We start from the raw sequence: 23162 nt of genomic DNA on the forward strand, positions 1-23162 counted from the left end.
GATTTAGACGAGGGGATTAAATGTAGTATCTCCAAGTTTGCGGATGACACTAAGTTGGGTGGCAGTGTGAGCTGCGAGGAGGATGCTATGAGGCTGCAGAGTGACTTGGATAGGTTAGGTGAGTGGGCAAATGCGTGGCAGATGAAGTATAATGTGGATAAATGTGAGGTTATCCACTTTGGTGGTAAAAACAGAGAGACAGACTATTATCTGAATGGTGACAGATTAGGAAGGGGGAAGGTGCAGCGAGACCTGGGTGTCATGGTACATCAGTCATTGAAGGTTGGCATGCAGGTACAGCAGGCGGTTAAGAAAGCAAGTGGCATGTTGGCCTTTATAGTGAGGGGATTTGAGTACAGGGGCAGGGAGGTGTTGCTACAGTTGTATAGGGCCTTGGTGAGGCCACACCTGGAGTATTGTGTACAGTTTTGGTCTCCTAACTTGAGGAAGGACGTTCTTGCTATTGAGGGAGTGCAGCGAAGATTCACCAGACTGATTCCCGGGATGGTGGGACTGACCTATCAAGAAAGACTGGATCAACTGGGCTTGTATTCACTGGAGTTCAGAAGAGTGAGAGGGGACCTCATAGAAACGTTTAAAATTCTGACGGGTTTGGACAGGTTGGATGCAGGAAGAATGTTCCCAATGTTGGGGAAGTCCAGATCCAGGGGTCACAGTCTAAGGATAAGGGGTAAGCCATTTAGGACCGAGATGAGGAGAAACTTCTTCACCCAGAGAGTGGTGAACCTGTGGAATTCTCTACCACAGAAAGTAGTTGAGGCCAATTCACTAAATATATTCAAAAGGGAGTTAGATGAAGTCCTTACTACTCGGGGGATCAAAGGGTATGGCGAGAAAGCAGGAAGCGGGTACTGAAGTTTCATGTTCAGCCATGAACTCATTGAATGGCGGTGCAGGCTAGAAGGGCTGAATGGCCTGCTCCTGCACCTATTTTCTATGTTTCTATGTTTCTAATGGTAAATTGAAGACTACATTTAGAAATTGCATGCCTTTATTTCTAAATTGAAGAGTAAATGCCTTCCAAACCACTTTGGGAACATTATCTAATGGGAGCTAACCAGCTTACAGCAAAAACAAATGAATGCGCAGCTTTAGAATCAAAACACATTTACCAACGGAGGAAAATGTCCTTAAGTAGAATATATGACCATTAAGGATCTGGTTGCTTTATCGCTATTGTGCAAGTCGTTCACTAATATGCTTTGCAAATACTGCTCTGTGCCATAACTCTTCTTCAGCTACCATGATCCCAATTCACACATCTTAAATACTCCACTTACCTTAACCATCATCATCATCATCATAGGCAATCCCTCGAAACGAGGATGACTTGCTTCCACGCCAAAAAAATGAGTTCACAAGTGTTTCAATGAAGGACCTAATATTCAAGGTCCTGAACTACACCCTGAAGGGTGGAAGATGCCTGTGCGTGGATTTTTTTTAACGTGTGGTGGCCGTTGCACACCAGCCACCACACGAGCTTGACAGAGCTAGGTCTTGGTCCAGTGGCAAGGATTAACCAGGATGACTGGAGACCAGCTCTGCTGCACGGACCTAGTGCACACACATATCGCAGTGTGGGCTGGCCCGTGCTGCCCCTGGGACCCTGGCCCCGAACTCACGCCTTACCTTAACACTAGCAAGTCAATAGACATCATATTGGAATCATCCTCAACTGTTCTTTGATGTTTAACTCTTCCTATAGCAGTAACGTATATTTCCGAATTTAATTTACTCTATTGTGCTGTGACCCCAGCTTCAGCATAGTGTGGTGACATAAATAAAATGGCAGTGCGGATTCACCAGAATTATAAAAGGGTTAAATTATGAGGAGTGGTTGTACAGACTAGGCTTGTATTTCCTGGAGTTTAGAATATTAAATTGTGATCTAATTGAGGTGTTTAAGATGATTAAAGTGTTTGATAGGGTAGATAGTGAGAAATGATTTCTTCTGGTGGGGGAGTCGAGAACCAGGGGGCAGAACACTACATTTCGAGCTAGGCCATTCATGGATGAAATGAGGAACCACTTCTTCACACAAAGGGTAGTGGAAATCGTGAACTATCCTCCCCAAAAAGCTGATGATTTTTGCCAGGTATTAGGGGTATGGAACAAAGAAGGGTAAATGGAGTTCAGATAGAGATCAGCTATTATCTAATTGAATGGCTGAACAGGCTTGAGGGGCTGGATGGCTTGCTCCTGTTCCTATGTACTGCTGCCTCCAGAGGAACTGCTCACTCATACAAGCCAGGTTTGAAACTGTGGGATGTAATGTAGCCAGAAAAGTGTTGGTCAAAAAATGTGCTAGCTTGCACATGCACAGTTGAATTTCTCTTGTTCCAACTATTGTGGAACCACTCTGCAATATGAATTATGAGGAGTGGTTGTACAGACTAGGCTTGTATTTGTTGTGACTCCTCTGACGGACCAGACTGTCAATGCAGTGAATAGCTGAGCTATACAGACCAGGTTTGATCTTCTATCTGTGATGAATTAACTGATCACGGTCAAGATGACGGTAAGGCCCACCATTGCCCTCAGGGGTCCTGGGTTAGAGATGGGGAAACTGGGCAACGTTCCACTTGTGGTCACTATCTAACAGTCACTGCTAGAAATGTGTACACCTGGACATGGCAGGAGGACAGGACTGGGTTCAGGTGTGAACTCTTGCTCAAGTGGCCTTCTGATACACACAGTCATGTACATGAAGAATGGCTGCTTAGAATGAGGCACCAGAAAGCTACAGGGGCCTTTCGCCAGCAAACAGTAAATCCTTTCATGAAATGGGGGGGAATTGGCAAAACAAAAGGAAAATGTTTTTCCTGGGACAATACTTTAGAACAGTTTCTTGAAAAAACACATTGGCCGCATTAATTACCGAGAACATTACTAAAATGGTTACGTTTTCACACAATTAATCGTAACATTTAAGCTGCAGTGTGGGGTGACACCAAGCATTGGGACCTCCCTCAGCGCACTTGCTGTATAGAACAGGGAATGTTTTGGCCGTCTCAGATGGTGACTGGCCTGAGTTTTCTAGGTTTTTACCCAAAATTGGGAGCCCCATAAATAAATATTGAAGAAGCTGAGAAAGTGATCCCAGATTAGGGAGAAAACTTTATATGTATGAACTTTAATGGTTGTGTCTCACTGACCCACTTCATTATTTCAATTAGTATTGGGGTTTCATAGCAAAAAGTGGGTTTAGGCCACTGTTTTATTTGTTCAGTTTGATTTCTCCATCCAGGCTGCACCATTCAGAATATGTTGGGCTCATTCAGCCAGCAAAGATAGACTGGACTTTAAGACATAATGGAACCCGGTTGATACAGTACTGCATATTGGGTCCACATTGTCAAATTCAGAATTGGAAAACCTCCTCAACTATTATCGCAGGGCATAAAAAGAGAGCCAGGCATTCTGCCCAATGGGCAGAAAATGAACTGCTGACAAATATTGAAATACCAAACACAAGCTCACAATCAGTACAAGAGCCGCAATACTTTGTCATAACCAGTTTTAACACGAGACTCTTTAATGGCATAACTAGTTTTTGAAGAGACAGTGTCCTCTTTCATTGATCTACTTAGGCTGTTATGTTCTAAAAATGCACAACATGTTTTCTCAGAAGCCGCAAATAAATCTGCCTGATGTCTGTGGTATTACTGTACTTTTCTTCTGGAATACTTTTATTAAACGGATATTGGTGTCCTGGAGAAATATCCTTTCCCACATCAAATTTGATGTTCAAGATTAACACATGATTCTACTCCCACAGGATGATACACGGGCCTTTTTAGACCACCAGGGAGCAAGGGCATAGTCCTCTTGGCTCCCCTAACTCTATCACTAGGAATGGATAGAGCTGTGCCCTCATACACTGCAAGGAAGTGGGCACTGACCACCCCGTAACTAATCAGTCCACCAACCAGAAGATGCACACGCACACAATTCATTCCATGGGGGTCTAAATGGAAGGGGCTCCATTGCAATTGCTATAGATTATGAATCGAAAGAAAGATTTGCATTTATATAGCGCCTTTCATGACCACCGGACATCCCAAAGCGCTTTGCAGCAAGTGAAGTACTTTTTGAAGTGTAGTCACTGTTGTAATGTCGGAAATGTGGCAGCCAATTTGTGCACAGCAAGCTCCCACAAACAGCAATGTGATAATAACTAGATAATCTGTTTTAAATGTTGACTTAAAGGTAAATGTTGGCCAGGACACCGGGAATAACTACCCTACTCTTCTTCGAAATAGTGCCACGGGATCTTTTACGTCCACTTGAGAGGGCAAACTGGGCCTCGGCTTAACGTTTCATCCGAAAGACGGCACCTCCGACAGTGCAGCACTCCCTCAGCACTGCACTGGAGTGTCAGCCTAGATTTTTGTGCTCAAGTCTCTGGAGTGAATAAACCCAGTACGACTTAGTTTAGGTCATTTAAGACCACAGCTTGATTCATTGCTCATCACTGTTAAAAGCGAGACAAGAATATGTTCATGGACAAATCAAAATCTCAAACTCTGCAGAGTAAAAGTCTAATTTGTACACCCCGGTCCTCCATAGTCCAGCTTTTCTGATTGTGACTGTATTTAACTATTTAATAAACAACATTTTAGAAGTTAAAATGGCAAGCAACCCTTTTGGTCTTTTAAAACATCATAATTGATGGCGGACCAGAATAAACAATAGTCCATGACAAAGGGCATTAAATGACTTGCCTATTCAGACCTTTAAAGGGACACTGTTTCTTCAACACACTTGCTACATACAACTTCCTCGCTTCGACCTTTACGCTCTTACCTTCTCTCTGATCCAGGTTTCCTCTTTTTGCTTGCAATTAACAATGTGAGAATGCAGTGAAACAGATGAGCAACAGTGATTAGAAAAGACGGAAAGCCAAGCTTCAGTTCCTAAACCACCCAAAGCACGAGAAAGTATCAAACCACTAAAACATGAAACCAGTTACCTCATATCGCCAGTTGCAGGTGAGCACGTCCCCACAGATACGCAGTGAGCAGCCTCCGCGAGGTGCACAGAAGCATCTGTTGTCTGACATTTGCACACAGGCGAGTGCGTTTCAGGAGCTGCACTGCCGGCAACCTTTAAGAAAACCAGTGCGGACCCCAGCTGCCTTGAGACTTTACACTGAAAACCAGAAGGGGACTGAATCCTGTCAAAGGCCGAGCTAGCTTGCCAAACCTTTGATACTTGAATTGGGAAGAGTTTTTGGCATGACGTTAAATCGTGAGTTTCCACATCTATGTAGTCCAGCGCTTATATAACCTCTTCCTTCACTGAATTAATCAAACTAAATGCAAGATAGATACTAAATCCTGGCCCAGCAGTGACATCAGGCCAGGTCAATCCCTGCAACAGCAAGTGCTGAAACGTCTGCTGCAGAACAGCCATGGATTTCCTGTCATCACTTAAGTTTAAAATGATCTGTCAGTGCCGTACTGGATGAGCAGTGCAATGGCATTGGGCAACCTTCCCCTATTTCCTGCCCCGGTCTAGCTGGATCATTAACATTAACATATACATCATTTAAAATTGCTTGGATTTGTTTATGTCCCACTGCTTGATGGAGAACTTTGGCAGTAGATTGACTATCCTTAATATGCTGAACATTGCAAAATAGACACTTAGGTAAATGTTTATGCTTGCATCAGAAGTTTCATGTAACGTGCAGCGTTATCCTTGGATCAGCCCTGCAGTTATCTGGGGTTAGTGATATTGCAGTTCAATGTGAATGAGAAGCTGAGCTTCCTCAGAGTCTAGTCTAAGTTTTTTTTTCTGGATAGAATCCACAAAGCTGTCGCATCAAAACCCAAGAGTATTTACCACCCAGTGGTAATGCTCAGGGAGATGGTGCTGGATTTGTATTGTGGTGAATAAGATCAACTGAACCTTTATAAGTTGCAATGTAGGTAGACACTCCAACCCATAGGAAATGTCAATGGAAACCACTCCATTCTAATGTTGTATTAAGTTTCCTGCATTCTCTGGGAGAATATTTTGTAAACTGGTTTGAACAGCAATAATATTAGGCTTCCATTATGGGTTCTAATGATCTTTCTAAACCCTCTTGGTAATGTAGTAACATTAGGAATAGCAGTGGGCCATTCAGCCCTTTAGCCATGAACTTATTGAATGGCGGTGCAGGCTCGAAGGGCCGAATGGCCTACTCCTGCACCTATTTTCTATGTTTAAGCTTGTTCCACCATTTCATTAGATGATGTCTAATCTCGCCCTCAACTCCATTTTCCTACCTTTGCTCCGTATTATTAGATACCCATACCTAACAGAATTTTATCTTATCTCAGTGTTGGCAGCTCCAATTGTTCCTGCATCTTTCTATACACGTATTTAGTGGAAACTACACTGTACTTAAGTGGCTCAACAGTCTGCTACTGCCAGACATAGACTCATGTTCATCAATATAGATTTGGGGGCCGAAATCCCGATAAGGCCAAATGGTCACCGACTTGCGGCTGCCTGGCCGACCCTCGCTAAATTTACTTTGGGGTTTTTTGCTGCGGTGTGGTGATCCACCCCGCTCCTGCAGATGTGTCTTAAAGATGTCATCAGAGCGCGCACCGCAACGGAGCCGCCCCGGGAGGGAAATTCACCTGCAAAATCTCCAGGCCGCCGTTCGGTGCCCCTGACAGCTTTTTGTGTCGGTGCACTCCCTGTTGGTTGGGGGCACAGCTGCCGTTAAAGGGGCACTGCTGACGACGCCATTTTATTTTTTATTGTCGGCCGACTGCCATGTCGGGCCAACAATTATGCCCCCGGGTTCGGCCAGGCCGCCAACAGGCAGCCTGGCACCCCCTCTTGGGTGCCAAGCCACTGGCTTGGCCAAAACCCTTCCTGGTGGCCCAGTGAACCTAACTGAAAAAGATGCAGAGCTTGCAGCGGCTCTCCCCTTTAACTGAAGAGACGTGCTGATGCGCCAGTGCGATGATGTCATCGGTGCGGCGCTGATGACTGACAGCGGTGGAGATTCCGTCCCGCCCCCACTTCCACCCCGCTATGACGTCCACTCCACTCCGTCCCCACTTCCGCTCCGCCCCCACGAGGAGGCCACTTCCGCCCCGCTTGAAAAAAACGTTCAAGGAGCTGAATTTCTCCAGATAAACAGTAGGTCCACGCCGTTTTGGGCGGAGTTGAATTTCGGCCCTTTGATCTCATCACTTTCACCTCCGTCGATCTATTTTGAGTTTCAGTGGATCTCACTATTATGCCTTGGAATGTTTTACTACGTTAAAGGTTCTATATAAATGCAAGTTGTTATTTAGAGTAATGCTGACTAACGTTAACCCCATTCCAAAAGGATTAGTTTTAAAATATACCCAAACCCGTCACCTATTGTGCACAAAACAGTCTGAGCTGTTAAGACATTCCTCTATATTCAGCTTTTCCAATTTACATTACGGGGTGAGTTTTTAGAATTCCTTTGCTATGGATGCCTGGATGGAGCAGCTACCTGCCCTTCTGAAGGCTTTTTCTTAAGATTCTGTGTGGACATGTGTTTGATGACCAGACCAGTGCACCAGGATTCATTTAGTTAGGTTATGTATATTAAAGTACTGCTCAAAGTGCTAAAAAGCATTAATCATAAACTTTTTAATTTGATCATTATTGTTATTCAATCATGGGGAAGTTTCATTTCTGCTCAGATACATTTAATAGGTGAAATAAACTTAGCATTTACTTTGGGTCTGAACCAGCTTTCACCTAGTAAGTCTCAAGCCTAGTTTCCTTTAAAAGCCAATATATCCTCTAATGATTTTTATGGGAGCATGCACCATTAAAACACAAATCTCTGTCTCCAATTCTTCTGTTTGTTTTTAATTAGTTAGGAACACTTTAGGAAGGACGAGAAAGCGTTGGAGAGGGTTCAGAAGAGATTTACTCGAATGGTTCAAGGGATGACAGTTATGTGGATAGACTGGAGAAGCTGGAGTTGTTCTCCTTCGAGCAGAGAAGGCCAAGAGGAGATTTGATAGCGGTGTTTAAAATCTTGAAGGGTTTAAATAGAGTAAATAAAAATAAACTGTTTCCAATGGCGGAAGGATCGTTAACCAGAGGGCACAGATTTAAGGTGATTGGCAAAAGAACTAGAGGAGACATGAGGAAAATGTTTTTTACACGAGCGATTATTTGGAATTTTCTGCCTGAAATCTAATCACCATATCTCAGTCCACACCTTTCTCGCTTAAGTGTTAAAAATGGTTAGTGATTTAATTGGCTGACCATTGAGGAGCAATAATTTCATTGCCAAAGATTTAATAATCTACAAAGGTTTTAGGGGATCTTCAGTACCTATTTAATTCACCACTATTGCGTGGTAATAGGAGGTCTATTTCTTTATCAGAGACTGTTACTAGGAACTTACTTAAAAGAAAAGTAGGGATTTCAGACTGTTTTGTTTAACAGATCAGTTACTGTATTATATAATATTCATTATTGCACTCTTTTGGCATTATGCTGTGACTTTCTGCTTCTATATTATTTCTGCTGTAAATAAATTTGACCATCTAGTTTTAGATTGTAACCCCTTAAACTCCTGGATAATTCTGCAGTGCAGATTCAAAAGAATCATACTGAGACTTAGAGGATTAAATTATATGGACAGGTTGCATAAACTTGGCTTGTATTTTGTTGAGCATAGTAAATTGAGCGGTGATCAGATCGAGGAGTTTAAAATGTAAAAGGATTCGATAGGATAGATATAGCAAAACTATTTGCTCTTGTGGGAGAATCAAGAACAAGGAGGCATAATCTTAAAATTCTAAGATACAGATAGTATGCATTTCCTGTTCATGATGCATATTCTTCCCTATCATAATGTAAACAATGTGCTCTTTAAACAGTCCAAGAGGGCAGCTAAATACTTTTTTCTACTATGGCTTATCTTCTCCCTAAGTGTAAGAATAAAATCAATTTGATGCATCCCAGAAGTTTGCCTCTCTTTTCTTCATATCTCATGATTTTGTTATAAATGAAGCCAAAACATTACACAGGGGCTAAGCACTGAGGGGCAGGAGGGGTTTTAGCTACAGATGAGACAGGTTGAAATATTTGGAGTTTCCACTACTTGGTTGATGCTGAATGGAGAATTTCATCGGAGTGCGTATTGCAAAGGGAGGGTCTCCACTCAAAGTGGCCACTGAAAAGGCTGGACCAGCACTCAAACTGGGTGGCAGAGGAGCACGGCATTGAAAGGATGGGGCCTGCACCTAAAAGAGGAGGGGGTGTTTCTCCGCATTCATCTGAATTCTTCCTTATAAGACCATTTTATTTACCATAAACAAAAAAAATTCTCTTAATTTCCCTCCGTTTAAATAATTTTTGTGTGACTGGGCAATTCTACTTTTAGTTTATGTAAAATTTTGGATGTGCTTAAGTGTCAAACAGAACATTTGGTGTCTCATTACACCCTGCCAACCATCTGCTGTTTACTTCACTATTCACTTCTTCCAAGTCTTATTTGCAAAAGGAATTATGGAGGCAAAGCATTAACTAATTGGCCATTGAACATTCAAAGCTGTTGGCAACTAAAGAAGACTCCACAGATCGGTAACGTTGATGTGTTCCACATAATTATGGATTTTTAAAAAAATCATCAGTGGCCTCTCTGGGTCTCTGTGCTTCTTCAATTTCATCTGGGAAACTAGCGGAGATGATGTCACCTTTTGGAGATCCTCTCTAGCTTCTTAACTTGAATGTCCATCTGCCAAGCATCCCACTCCCTTGCTTTCGCCAAGTCTTTGTGAAAGGCACATCAAAAATTCGGCAATGACCAAGAGGGAGAGAAGGACAGATGGCTGGCTTGTCATGAATGCTTTGTACACGGATCAATCACAGTGATAAGAAGACATAGCACTTCAAAGAGATGCCCCAAGGGCTCAGCTCCTGAAATGGCTCCACAGAGCAGCCTTGTAAATGAAGACATTTTGAAAATACAACACAACAAAGTTTTGTTTAAAAATACAATACTGACTTGGATGTTACATATTTACGATTCATTATAGCTAACCTTGGAGCTTCCTCCCCTTATTGTGACCGCCTATTGTAATTATGCAATGTTAACACAAGGAGACATTTACCGGCTTTTGTAGTGCCCCGATTTCTTCTTCTTTTTCTTCTTGGGTGGCGGTGAGGGAGAACTGCTCGATTTTCTTTTCAGACTTCATCGGCATCGACAGCGTGAGGGGGGAGAGATTGTTCAGACAAAAAGATACAAAAATTAATTAGTGTGGGATAAGAAACCACCTTAACGGCATTACATAGAATCTACAGCACAGAAACAGACCGTTCGACCCAACCAGTCCATACGGTGTGTATGTGCCACACGAGCCTCCTCCAGCTTTATTTACTTCATCTAACCCTATCAACATATCCTTCTAATGCTTTCTCCCTCATGGACTTATCCAGCTTCCCCTTAAATGCATCGATGCTATTCACCTCAAACACTCCCTGTGGTAGTGAGATCCACATTCTAACCACTACCTAGGTAAAGAAGTTTCTTCTGAATTCCTTATTGGAACTATTAGTGACTCTTATATTTATGGCCCCTAGTTTTAGACTTCGCCACCAGTGGAATCATTCTCTCTATGTCTGCCCTATCAAACCCTTTCATAGTTTTAAAAACCTCTATGAGGTCATCTTTCAGTTTCCTCTTTTCTAGAGCAAGGAGCCCCCGCCTGTTCAATTTTTCCTGATATATCCTTTAATCAAATCTCAAATATATTATCAGAGCCACATTACAGCTTGCATTGTTCAGTTCTCAATTGCAAATGACCAGGAACAGAAGTTTTCTCTACATTCATTTTTTTGCCTTGATGCTAACGCTTGACACAGTGTTAAATTCTTACTTTATTCATCAGAGCAATGTGCATTTGGTGGACTGATGTTCACAGCCGACTTTACATCGGCAGCGACGGATACTGTGCCAGAGCACAGGGCATATATGGGCACACACAAGACTGGGTCCTGCCCTCCTCATTACAAGGATTCTCATCTCAAATCACAAAAAAAGTTAGTTGCTGAGTTGAGGCCACCTGAACATGAAGGAGAAAGCTACGGACTGCAGGAAGATATCACTGGACTGGTCAGAACAGTGGCAAATGGAATTCAATCCGGAGAAGTGTGAGGTAATGCATTTGGGGAGGGTTAACAAGGCAAGGGAATACACATTAAATGGTAGGATACTGTCAAAGAACAGAGGGACCTTGGAGTGCATGTCCATAGATCCCTGAGGTAGCAGGACAGGTCGATAAGGTGGTGAAGAAGGCATACGGGATACTTGCCTTTATTAGCCAAGGCATAAAATACAAGAGCGGGTGGGGGAGGTGATGTGGGTGGGGTTATGCTTCAAATGTATAAAATGCTAGTTAGGCCACAGCTAGAGTACTGAGTGCAGTTCTGGTCACCACATTACAAGAAAGATGGGATTGCACTAGAGAGGGTACAGAGGAGATTTCTGAGGATGTTGCCAGGACTGGAAAATTTTAGCTATAAAAAGGAAGAGAGTAGCTAAAGTAAACATTGATCCCTTAGAGGATGAGACTGAGGAATTAATAATGGAGAACAGGGAAATGGCAGAGACTTTGAACAAATATTTTGTATCGATCTTCACTGTAGAAGACACTAAAAACATCCCAATAATGGATAATCAAGGGGCTATGGGGAGGGAGGAACTTAAAACAATTATCACTAAAGAAAAACTACTTGGTAAAATAATGGGACTAAAGGTGGACAAGTCCCCTGGATCTGATGGCTTGCATCCCAGGGTCTTAAAAGAAATGGCTGCAGAGATAGTGGATTGGAAAACTGCAAATGTAACATACCTATTTAAAAAAGGAGGCAGACAGAAAGCAGAAAACTATAGACCAGTTAGCCTAACATCTGTTGTTGAGAAAATACTGGATTCCATTATTAAGGAGACAGTGGCAGGACATTTTGAAAAGCATAATACAGTCAAGCAGAGTCAGCATGGTTTTATGAAAGGAAAATCATGTTGACAAATTTGCTGGAGTTCTTTGAGGATGCAATGAGCAGGGTGGTAAGGGGGAACCAGTGGATGTGGTGTATTTGGATTTCCAGAAGGCATTCGATAAAGTGCCACATAAAAGGTTACTGTACAAGATAAAAGCTCATGGGATTGGGGGTAATATTAGCATGGATAGCGGACTGGCTAACTAACAGAAAACAGAGAGTCGGGATAAATGGATCATTTTCCGGTTGGGAAGCGGTAAATAGTGGAGTGCCGCAGGGATCGGTGCGGGAGCCTCAACTATTTACAATCTATATTAATGACTTGGATGAAGGGACCGATTGTAATGTAGCCAAGTTTGCTGATGATACAAAGATGGGTGGGAAAGCAAGTTGTGAGGAGGACACAAAGAATATGCAAAGGGATATAAGACAGGCTAAGTGAGTGAGCAAACATTTGGCAGATGGAGTATAATGTAGGAAAATGTGAGGTTATCTACTTTGGCAGGAAAAATAAAAAAGCTAATTATTATTTAGATGGAGAGAGATTACAAAATTCTGCAGTAAAGAGGAACCTTGGGGTCCTTGTGCAAAAACCTAGTATGCATGTACAGCATGTAATCAGGAAGGCAAATAGAATGTGGACCTTTATTGCAAGGGGGCTAGAGTATAAAAGCAGAGATGTCCTGCTATAACTGTACAGGATATTAGTGAGACCACACCTGAAGTACTGTGTACAGTTTTGGTCTCCTTATTTAAGGAGGGATATACTTACATTGGAGGCAGTTCAGAGAAGGTTCATGAGGTTGATTCCTGAGATGAAGGGGTTGACTTGTGAAGAAAGGTTGAGTAGGTTGGGCTTATACTCATTGGAGTTTAGAAGAATGAAAGGTGAGCTTATTGAAATATGTATGATAATGAGGAGGCTCGATAAGTTACATTCAGAGAGGATGTTTCCACTCATGGGGGAATCTAGAACTAGGGGGCATAGTTTCAGAATAAGAGGTCACCCATTTAGAACTGAGATGAGGAGGAATTTCTTCTCTCAAGGGTCGTAAATCTGTGGCATTCTCTGCCCCAGAAAGCTGTGGAGACTGGGTCGTTGAATATATTTAAGGTGGAGATAGACAGATTTTGGAAAGATAAGGGAATGAAGGGTTATGGGGAGTGGGCAGGGACGTGATGATGAGCCCAAGATCAGATCTCTTATAGAATGGCAGAGCAGGTTCGAGGGGCCGAATGGCCTACTCCTGTTCCTATTTCTTATGTTCTTATATTCTTATTAAGGAAAGATTGGATAGGCTAGGGTTGTTTTCTTTGGAACAGAAGAGGCTGAGGAGAGACCTAATTGAGGTGTATAAAATTGAGGGGCCTAGATAGAGTGGATAGGAAGGACCTACTCCCCTTCATCATCATCATAGGCAGTCCCTCGAAGCGAGGATGATTTGCTTCTGATATGACCTTACGATACAGTATAAATGCACATGAGGCCCATACTTGAGAGAAGGTCACTCTGTGACCTGTAACCTTTATTAGCCAGCACTGAAGTGATGAAGGTGGGTGGAGCTTCCCCTTTTATACCTGAAAGTCCAGGTTAGGAGTGTCTCCCACAAGTTCACCACCTAGTGGTCAATGTTCTCACGGTGTACAACTTTGGTCAGTTTATACATGGGTTACAATGACAGTTGAATACATGACAGCTTCCACACCAAAACGGGATGAGTTCACATGTGTTTCAATGTTCCAGATCCTGAACTAATATTCCAGATCCAGAACTACATCTTGAAGGGTGGAAGATGCCTATGCATGGATTTTTTTAATGTGTGGTGGCCGTTGCACACCAGCCACATGGGCTTGACAGAGCTAGGCCTTGGTCCAGTGGCAAGGACGACTGGAGACCAGCTCTGCTGCACGGACCCAGCGCACACATATCGCAGGGTGGGCTGGCCCATGCTGCCCTTGGGCCCTCGCCTTCTCTGAGCCCCAAACTCACGCCTCTCCTGGGCCCCGGTCACCTCCATCTACAAACTCCTTTGCCCCTCCTGCTGTGCATGTCTGCACTGCAATTAGCGACCTGGCTTCGCAGCCATCGCCCTCCTGCAGCAGCAGGCCCTGCTCCCTGCAGTGGCATGCAGGCAGCTGCAAGCTGCTCCCTCTAATGGCCCCGGCCTGCTGATGGTCTTGCAGGCCGGGATCACGCCGATTTCCGGGCCGGGCTGCCCCATGTTGCTCCCTCTAATGTAATAACGCAGTTATATAGGTCATAAAAAATGGCAGGTCACATAGATATGGCTATAAAGAGCAAACTGAATCGGTTAGCTTTTTACCTGGAGGAATGGAATACAAAAGCAAGGAAGTCATGTTGAACCTATTCCCCTTAGCAGAGGGGTCAATAACCAAGGGGCAAAGATTTAAAGTAAGTGGTAGGAGGTTTAGAGGGGACTCGAGGAGAAATGTTTTCACTCAGAGGGTATGGGGGTCTGGAACTCACTGCCTGAAAGGGTGGTCGAGGCAGAAACCCTCATAGCATTTAAAAAGTACTTCGATATGCACTTGAAGTGCCATAACCTACAGGGCTATGGAGCAAGAGCTGGAAAGTGGGATTAGGCTGGGTAGCTCTTTGTCGGTCGGCATGGACACAATGGGCGAATGGCCTCCGTCTGTGCAGTACATATCCATGGTTCTACGATTGATTCCCCACAGTGGGGGGAGGCAACAATCCTATTACAATGCTCCCTCTAAGGTGATGCTTTGTGCACTTATGAGCTGAGACACGTGCAGTGACATAAAAAGGATTCAGCTACCATTTATCACGCCACATGAATGGAGATTTTATCCTGCTCCTTCCCAAATGGTGTGCTATGAACATTGAGCACCACTGATATTAACGGAAGAAATAAGGATTGTTTTGCCCGTGTTGGGGAATTCACCGTCACACATCGTGGGATTTAAGCTCTAGTTATTTTCTCACAAAGGCAATAAAAATCCGCCCTAGGTTCGGAGTCTTATATCTTTGCTAATGACATCTGGGGATCTAGCTTTCCACAAGGTACTGTGCCTGATGAAGTGAACAAGACTGATTAGCTGACATTAGTAAAGCCATTAATTCATGGTACTATAGGTTCTACTCTGCATGTTAATTCAGATCCCTTACACTGTCAGGCTCATATAATGCTTTTAGCTAAACCCTCACAGCATCTTCAGTGCTTACTGACATAAGAACATAAGAAATAGGAGCAGAGGTAGGCCATATGGCCCTATCGAGCCTGCTCCACCATTCAATATGATCATGGCTGATCTTCGACCTCAACTCCACTTTCTCGCCCGATACCCATATCTCTTGATTCCCCTAGAGTCCAAAAATATCTCTCTCTCAGACTTGAATATACTCAATGACTGAGCATCTCAGAGGGTTGTGAATCTTTGGACTTCTCTACCCCAGAGAGTTGTGGAGGCTGGGTCATTGAATACATTTAAGGTGGAGATAGACAGATTTTTGAATGATAAGGGAGTTAAGGATTATGGGAAGTGGGCAGGGAAGTGGAGTTGAGCCCAAGATCAGATCATCCATGATCTTATTGAATGGCGGAGCAAGCTCGAGGGGCCAAATGGCCTACTTCTGCTCCTATTTCTTTTGATCTTATGTTCATCCACAACTCTTTAGATAGAGAATTCCAAAAATTCATAACCCTTTGAGTGAAGACATTTCTCTTCATCTCAGTCCTAAATGGGTGAACCTTTATCCTGAGACTATGCCCCCTAGTTCTGGACTCTCCAGCCAAAGGAAACAACCTCTCAGTATCTACCCTCTCAAGCCCTCTCAGAATCTTATGTTTCAATGAGATCATCATGAAAAAAAGTGAAAGGAGGTACAGCCTAAATGGTAAGATCCTTAACTGAGGGATAGAAATTAAGGGGAACAGATAGAAATGACCATAAAAAAGGTGAATGTGATTCTGGGTTTTATACTTAGGTGGGATTAAATATAAAGCAAAGTGGTTGAATTTGCCGAAGACATTGGGGAGGCCTCTTCTGGAGTAGTGTGCAGTAATGGGTTCTCCATCATGGAATGCATATTAGAGGCACAGAACGGATGGAGTAATGACGGTACAGTAGTCTAGTGGTCATGCTTCTGGACTAGCAACCCAGAGATCGTGACTTCAAATCCAACCATGGCAAGGTGTGCAATCAAATTCAATAAATCTGGTAATTTGTGTGCTTGCTTCCAGATTGTTGGTTCACTAATGTCCTTTAGGGATATTATGTAATGTAGAATTGTGTGGATTGTCAAGGAGGGAGTAGGCAAAGTGTCTAAAAATTGGCAGTTTGTAACGGGTATTTGGATTTGCAAAGACCCAAGATACTGCGAACTATAACATATTGAATTCCCAACCAACCATCATTAGGTATAGTTGTGAGTACTACCCTTTATGTGTATGTTGTAAGTACTGTTGCCTGTTCTGTATGCTTAATCAGACTATGACACCTAATTTTCAATGTTTAAGAGCATTATTGTAAACCTTACACTAACAGTTTGGCCTGTTGAAGAGGACAGTTCAGGATTACCAGAAGCCTAAACTATTTGTATTTGATCATTCAAATTAATTTGGAAGGCAATGTTCCACAAATGCTATCTAATGCTCATACACAATCTGCCAACCATATATTATATGGCGCTTGGAAAAATGACTGAAAAAACCCTAAATATTCCAGGAAGAAAGCAGTCTGCGGCAGGAAAGGTGAGGCTGTAATGCAGCAAGGAGTTAAAATGAGGGGGAAACAGTGGATTTAATGTAACAGACAAGCCTGAAGTAGTTAACTTTGCTCAGCGCTGACTACTGAATATTACTGCCTTGCTTTGTCTCCCTGCTGCCCCTTTCTGTCAAAATTTCAATCACTATTCCCAAGAGATTAAATAAATGAGATAGCCTCTGGGACAATGCAATCTGTACATGCTCCATTGGAAGGAGCAGGTTCCACGGACCAAACGACCCATTCTTCACTTCTCATATCCACTTAAAATGTTTCTCACACTTTCGCAAATCCCATGATAATTGCTAGGCTGTGATGATTCACATGGACAGAATGACTCACAACACTGCTGATCACCATGGTAATTGTAATTTATAGGCACGAAACCTCAGTGAAACAGCTAAAGTGCCTATTTACGCCATTGTCAAAATTTGCCGGTAGCTGCACATTATAATTTTGCCAGCAAGCGTCTTTTAAACTTTAGCTTTCCACTTTAGGTTTATGGTCCAGGCTTGAAAGACTGACAAAGGAACAATTTGGTTTTAATTTTGTATTCTGTTAAATTTATGGTATGTGCATTCTAAGCTGATTGTGATTCTGTCCAAGATTCTAAATAAGAACACTAGGAAAGATACCTTCTACTAAATCACCAGAGAATGGATGTATTTATGGTACAAGACTAACCATGCATCTCTCCCTGGCCACTGTGTTTATCAGAAGCACCATGCAAAAGTGGACAGAGTCCTTTTATCTTCCATCCCTCTCCCTCAGATGCAAATTCAACTGCGAACGATTTCTAGAGATCCACTCTGTCCCTATATAACGAGAGAGTACTGATTTTTCCTGCATCACTTGATCAACAAGGCTGACTCCGTCCTTCTCCCCAACTTCTGTCTGAGGCTGAACCAGACTGTTCGCAACCTTGGTGTCATATTTGACCCTGAAATGACCACTTATCCGTTGTATAACTGAGACCGCCTATTTCCACCTCTGTCTGCACCCTTACTTCAGCTCATCCATGCCTTTGTTACCTCTAGGCTTGACTATTCCAACGCACTCCTGGTTGGCCTCCACATTCTACCCTATGTAAACTAGAGATGATCCAAAACTCGGCTGCCCATGTCCTAACTCGCACCAAGTCCCATTCACCCATCACTCCTGTGCTCGCTGACCTACATTGGCTTCTGGTTAAGCAACACCTCGATTTCAAATCCCTCCATGGCCTTGCCCCTCCCTATCTCTGTAATCTCCTCCAGCACCACAACCGCCTCCCCTACCCCCCACCCCCGAGATGTGTTCTAATTCTGCCCTCTTGAGCATCCCTGATTATAATCGCTCAAACATTGGTGGCCGTGCCTTCTGTTGCCTAGGCCCCAAGCTCTGAAACTCCCTGCCTAAACCTCCTTGCCTCTTTCCTCCTTCAAGCCGCTCCTTAAAACCTACCCCTTTGACCAAGTTTTTGGTCACCCGCGCTAATTTCTACTTATGCGGCTCGGTGTCAATTTTTTAAGTTTCATAATACCCCTGTGAAGCGCCTTGGGACTTTTCAATACGTTAACAGTGCTATATAACTACAAGTTGTTGTTGTTTGGACTCTAATTGCCCAAACCCGAATTGTATTCAAAGCAATGACTCCTAAAGTGAGAAGTAGTTTGAGAGATTTACCAAATGCCATGCAGTCAGAGGGACTAGAATACATTGCAAGCAAAATATAACTCATGACAGTGTTTTGTTATACTTTAAGAACATTTTATGGTATATATTAAGAGTTATGGAATCCAGCAGAGTCAGCATGGTTTTATGAAAGGGAAATCATGTTTGAAAAATTTGCTGGAGTTCTTTGAGGATGTAATGAGCAGGGTGGATAAAGAGGAACCAGTAGATGTCATGTATTTGGATTTCCAGAAGGCATTCGATAAGATGCCACATAAAAGGTGACTGCATAAGGTAAGAGCTCACGGGGTTGGGAGTAATTTATTACCATAGAGGATTGGCTAACTAAAGGAAAATAGTGAGTCGGGATAAATGGGTCATTTTCCGGTTGGCAAACTGTAACTAGTGGGGTGCCACAGGGATCAGTGCTGGGGCCTCAACTATTTACAATCTATATTAATGACTTGGATGAAGGGACCAAGTGTAATGTAGCCAAATTTGCTGATGATACAAAGATGGATGGGAAAGCAAATTGTGAGGAGGACGCAAAAAATTTGCAAAGGGATATAGACAGGCTAAGTGAGTGGGCAAACATTTGGCAGATGGAGTATAATGTGGGAAAATGTGAGGTTATCCACTTTGGTCGGAAAAATAAAAAAGCTAATTATTATTTAAATGGGGAGAGATAACAAAATGCTGAGGTACAGAGAGACCTGGGAGTCTTTGTACATGAAACACAAAAAGTTAGTATGTAGGTTCAGCAAGTAATCAGGAGGGCAAATGGAATGTTGGTCTTTATTGCAAGGGGGATGGAGTATAAAAGTAGGGCAGTCCTGATACAACTGTACAGGGCGTTGGTGAGACTACACCTGGAGTACTGCATATAGTTTTAGTCTCCTTATTTAAGGAAGGATTGGAGGCAGTTCAAAGAAGGTTCACGAGGTTGATTCCTGAGATGAAGCGGTTATCTAATGAAGAAAGGATGAGCAGGTTGGGCTTATACTCATTGGAGTTTAGAAGAATGAGAGGTGATCTTATTGAAACGTATAAGATTCTGAGTGCTTGACCGGGGTAGATGCAGAGAGGATGTTTCCCCTCATGGGGGAATCTAGAACTGGGGGGCATAGATAAGGGAGCCCCCATTTAAAACGGAAATGAGGAGGAATTTCTTCTCTCGGAGACTTGCGAATCTTTGGAATTCTCTACCCAGAGAGCGGTGGAGTCTGGGACATTGAATATATTTAAGGTGGTGATAGATAGATTTTTGAATGATAAGGGAGTGAAGGGTTAAGGGTAGAGGGCAGGGAATTGGAGTTGAGACCAAGATCAGATCAGCCATGATCTTATTGAATGGCGGAGCAGGCTTGAGAGGCCAAATGGCATACTCCTGCTCCTATTTCTTATGGAAGACAGGTAAATGAATTTAAGATACATATCAGCCATGATCTAATTGAATGGCAGAACAAGCTCGAGAGGCTGAATTGCCTCCTCCAGCTCCTATATTCCTATAATGGGATTATTCTACTCTGGAATTCCAAGATGTCAGTCAAGGCACAATGCTGCAGCTTTGCTCGATGTGGGTGATAATATCATAGCGGGAATCTGATGTGCTGTGCATTGCATGGCCACGTTTCAGACAATGTTGCATGGAAGCCTGAGGCTGACAACATGCCAGAGGCACTCAGCATGCCGCAGTGTGGGTGGGGAGAATAATGAAGATTTTGCGGTAGACTCATTAGGCTGCCCAACTTGAATACCAATGAGGCAGTCACTCCATAACGTGTTGGAGAGCCGAAGGACTGCTCCAGTCATACTCGTATAGAATGGTCACCAAAGTGGAGACTGCCTTATTTGAAAAACATATTAACACCCACTGCTGCCACAATGCCTCCTGATGCCAGTATCGCCTTGCCCAGTGACCCTCCTCCGTGTTTCCCCACCCTGTACCTGATACCCCATCCCCCCTGTTGGGCATTTGTCTGGTATAAAGCAGGGAGCTAGCAGCTCGTGAACAGCTGCTGGCACACAACAATGTCACGGTGGCACGTACAGTGTAGTTAAGTGCCTGACCGGGTAGATGCAGAGCAATTGAGCCAACCTCATTTTACCTGTGAGAACCGCTCATTGGTGCCCACACCCTGTGTGCCTTGGGCTCTGGAATTGACCACTATATGGGTGAAGGGTCAATAACGAGAGGGCACAGATTTAATGTGATTGGCAAAGGAACCAAAGGCAACATGAGGGAAAACTTTTTTGCGCAACGAGTGGTCAGGATTTGCCTGATAGGGTGGTGGATACAGATTCGATAGTAGCCTTCAAAAGAGAATTGGATAAATACTTGAAGGAGAAAGAAATCGCAGGGATATGGGGCAAGAGCGGGCGAGTGGGACCAATTGGATTGCTCCTTGAAAGAGCCGGCGCAGACTCGACGGGCCGAATTGCTTCCTTCTGTGCTGCAATGTCAGCTGTGGCTCAGTGGGCAGTACACTCGCCTGAGTCAGAAGATTCAAGCCCCACTCCAGGGACTTGAGCACATAAATCTAGGCTGACACTCCAGTGCAGTGATGAGGGGGTGCTGCACTGTCAGAGGTGCCGTCTTTCAGATGAGACGTTAAACCGAGGTCCCGTCTGCTCCCTCAAGTGGAGGTAAAAGATCCCATGGCACTATTTCGAAGAAGAGCAGGGGAATTATCCCTGGTGTCCTGGCCAATATTTATCTCTCAATCAACATAACCAAAACAGATTATCTTGTCATTATCACATTGTTGTTTCCTTCTATACCATTCTATGGGCCCAAGTTTTCACACGATAAAAAATGGGCGCCCCTCCGAGCTGGGCGGCCGTTTTTCGCGCCTAAAACGGCGCCGGAAAAAAAACTCGCAATTCTGGAGCGCCCTGCAGCTCCATGTCTGTTTGGCGCTGCGCCCAGGGGGGCGGAGCCTACACTCGCGCCGATTTTGTAAGTGGGAGGGGGCGGGTACTATTTAAATTAGTTTTTTTCCTGCCGGCAACGCTGCGCGTGCGCGTTGGAGCGTTCACGCACGCGCAGTGTGAAGGAAACATTGGCAGTCGGCCATTTTTGTAGTTCTTTGTAGCTGTTTAGTTTTTGAACAATTTTTAAAAGCACATTGCCATCAGCACATCAGCACTGAGAAGGCTGCAGGAAGCCTCAGAAAGTTGAGGCAGCCATTTCCTGACAACCTCCCCCTTTTGCCGTCGGGAAATGGCTCCTCAATTTCTGAGGCTTCCTGCAGCCTTCTGTCTCCTTCCCTCCCTCCCTCCCGCCGTCTGGAACGGCTTCCTCCCCTCCGTTCGGTTGGTTGGTTCCCTCCCGCCCGCCGTCTGGAACGGCTTCCTTCCTCCCCCCCCCCCCCGCGTTCGGGAACGGCTGTCTCGTTTTGTGAGGCTTGCTGCAGCATTCTCCCTGGCTGAAGCACTTTCACACAGGTAGGAAGATGGTTTATTTAATCTTTTCTTTGCTTATAAATTTTTATTCAGGTTGGATTTATTTGTATAATATTTGTATAAGTATAAATAAGGATTTATTGTAGAATTTAATGACTTCCCTTCCCCCTCCCCCCCCCCTCCCACCCCACCTCGTTCTGGACGCCTAATTTGTAATCTGCGCCTGATTTTTTTAATGTGTAGAACAGATTTTTTCAGTTCTACAAAAATCTTCACTTGCTCCATTCTAAGTTAGTTTGGAGTACGTTTTCACTGTGGAAACTTTCAAATCAGGCGCCAGTGGCCGGACACGCCCCCTTTTGAAGAAAAAATTTTGTTCCAAAGTGAAACTGTTCTACCTGACTAGAACTGCAGAAAAAGAAATGTGGAGAATTGCGATTTCTAAGATAGTCCGTTCTCCACCAGTTGCTCCAAAAATCAGGCGCAAATCATGTGGAAACTTGGGCCCAATGATTCTATATCTAATACTTCATTGCTGAAATGGGAGTGCATGATGTTGACCTCAATGCCAACAATGGAAAAGTATTCCTTTTCACATCTCCGGAAGATCTCACCTTGATGATCATGAATTGCACCCCATTCTGGGAATACAGAACTCATTTACAACTAACTTGGTGAAAGTATGAATTCAAAATAATCCAAATTATGACAAGAACCCACTCACCCTTCAGGCATATAAGATACAAATTTCATAACTTTGCTTATTTTCTATGCCCCTCCATCCCTGTTGGCAACTCCATGAATATATGTGTAGTTCTTTGATAACCTACTGGGTAAATATACTGCCTTACACAGAATACAAAAGAGTCCAGGTTTGACCTTTCTTTTTATTTGTTCCTGGGATGTGGGCATCACTGGCAAGGCCAGCATTTATTGCCCATCCCTAATTGCCGTTGAGAAGGTGGTGATGAGCTGCCTTCTTGAACCGCTGCAGTCCTTGTGGTGAAGGTACACACACAGTGCTGTTAGGGAGGGAGTTCTAGGATTTTGACCCAGCGACGATGAAGGTACGGCGATATGCTTCCAAGTCCGGATGGTGTGCAACTTGGAGGGAACTTGTAGGTGATGGTGTTCCCATGCGCCTGCTGCCCTTGTCCCTCTAGGTGGTAGAGGTTGTGGGTTTGGGAGGTGCTGCCGAAGAAGCCTTGGTGAGTTGCTTCAGTGCATCTTGTAGATGGTACACACTGCAGCTACAGTGCGCTGGTGATGGAGGGAGTGAGTGTTTAAGGTGGTGGATGGGGTGCCAATCAAGCGGGCTGCCTTTT

General features: G+C 43.8%; 1 protein-coding gene across 5 annotated transcripts in view; it reads right to left on the reverse strand.

The window, feature by feature from the left end:
- Positions 1 to 23162, reverse strand: part of LOC139226519 (serine/arginine repetitive matrix protein 3-like) — a 1009807-nt gene that overhangs the window by 73211 nt on the left and 913434 nt on the right. For all 5 annotated transcript variants that reach the window (XR_011587274.1, XR_011587275.1, XM_070857353.1 and 2 more), the window contains one exon: positions 10140 to 10220. Coding sequence is in view for 3 of the 5 variants with exons in the window: in XM_070857353.1 (XP_070713454.1) it covers positions 10140 to 10220 (81 nt within the window). In the remaining 2 variants the exon portion in view is untranslated. The remainder of the gene's footprint in view (positions 1 to 10139; positions 10221 to 23162) is intronic.

Source organism: Pristiophorus japonicus, chromosome 16, assembly GCF_044704955.1.
Source record: "Pristiophorus japonicus isolate sPriJap1 chromosome 16, sPriJap1.hap1, whole genome shotgun sequence".
Classification (NCBI taxonomy): domain Eukaryota; kingdom Metazoa; phylum Chordata; class Chondrichthyes; family Pristiophoridae; genus Pristiophorus; species Pristiophorus japonicus.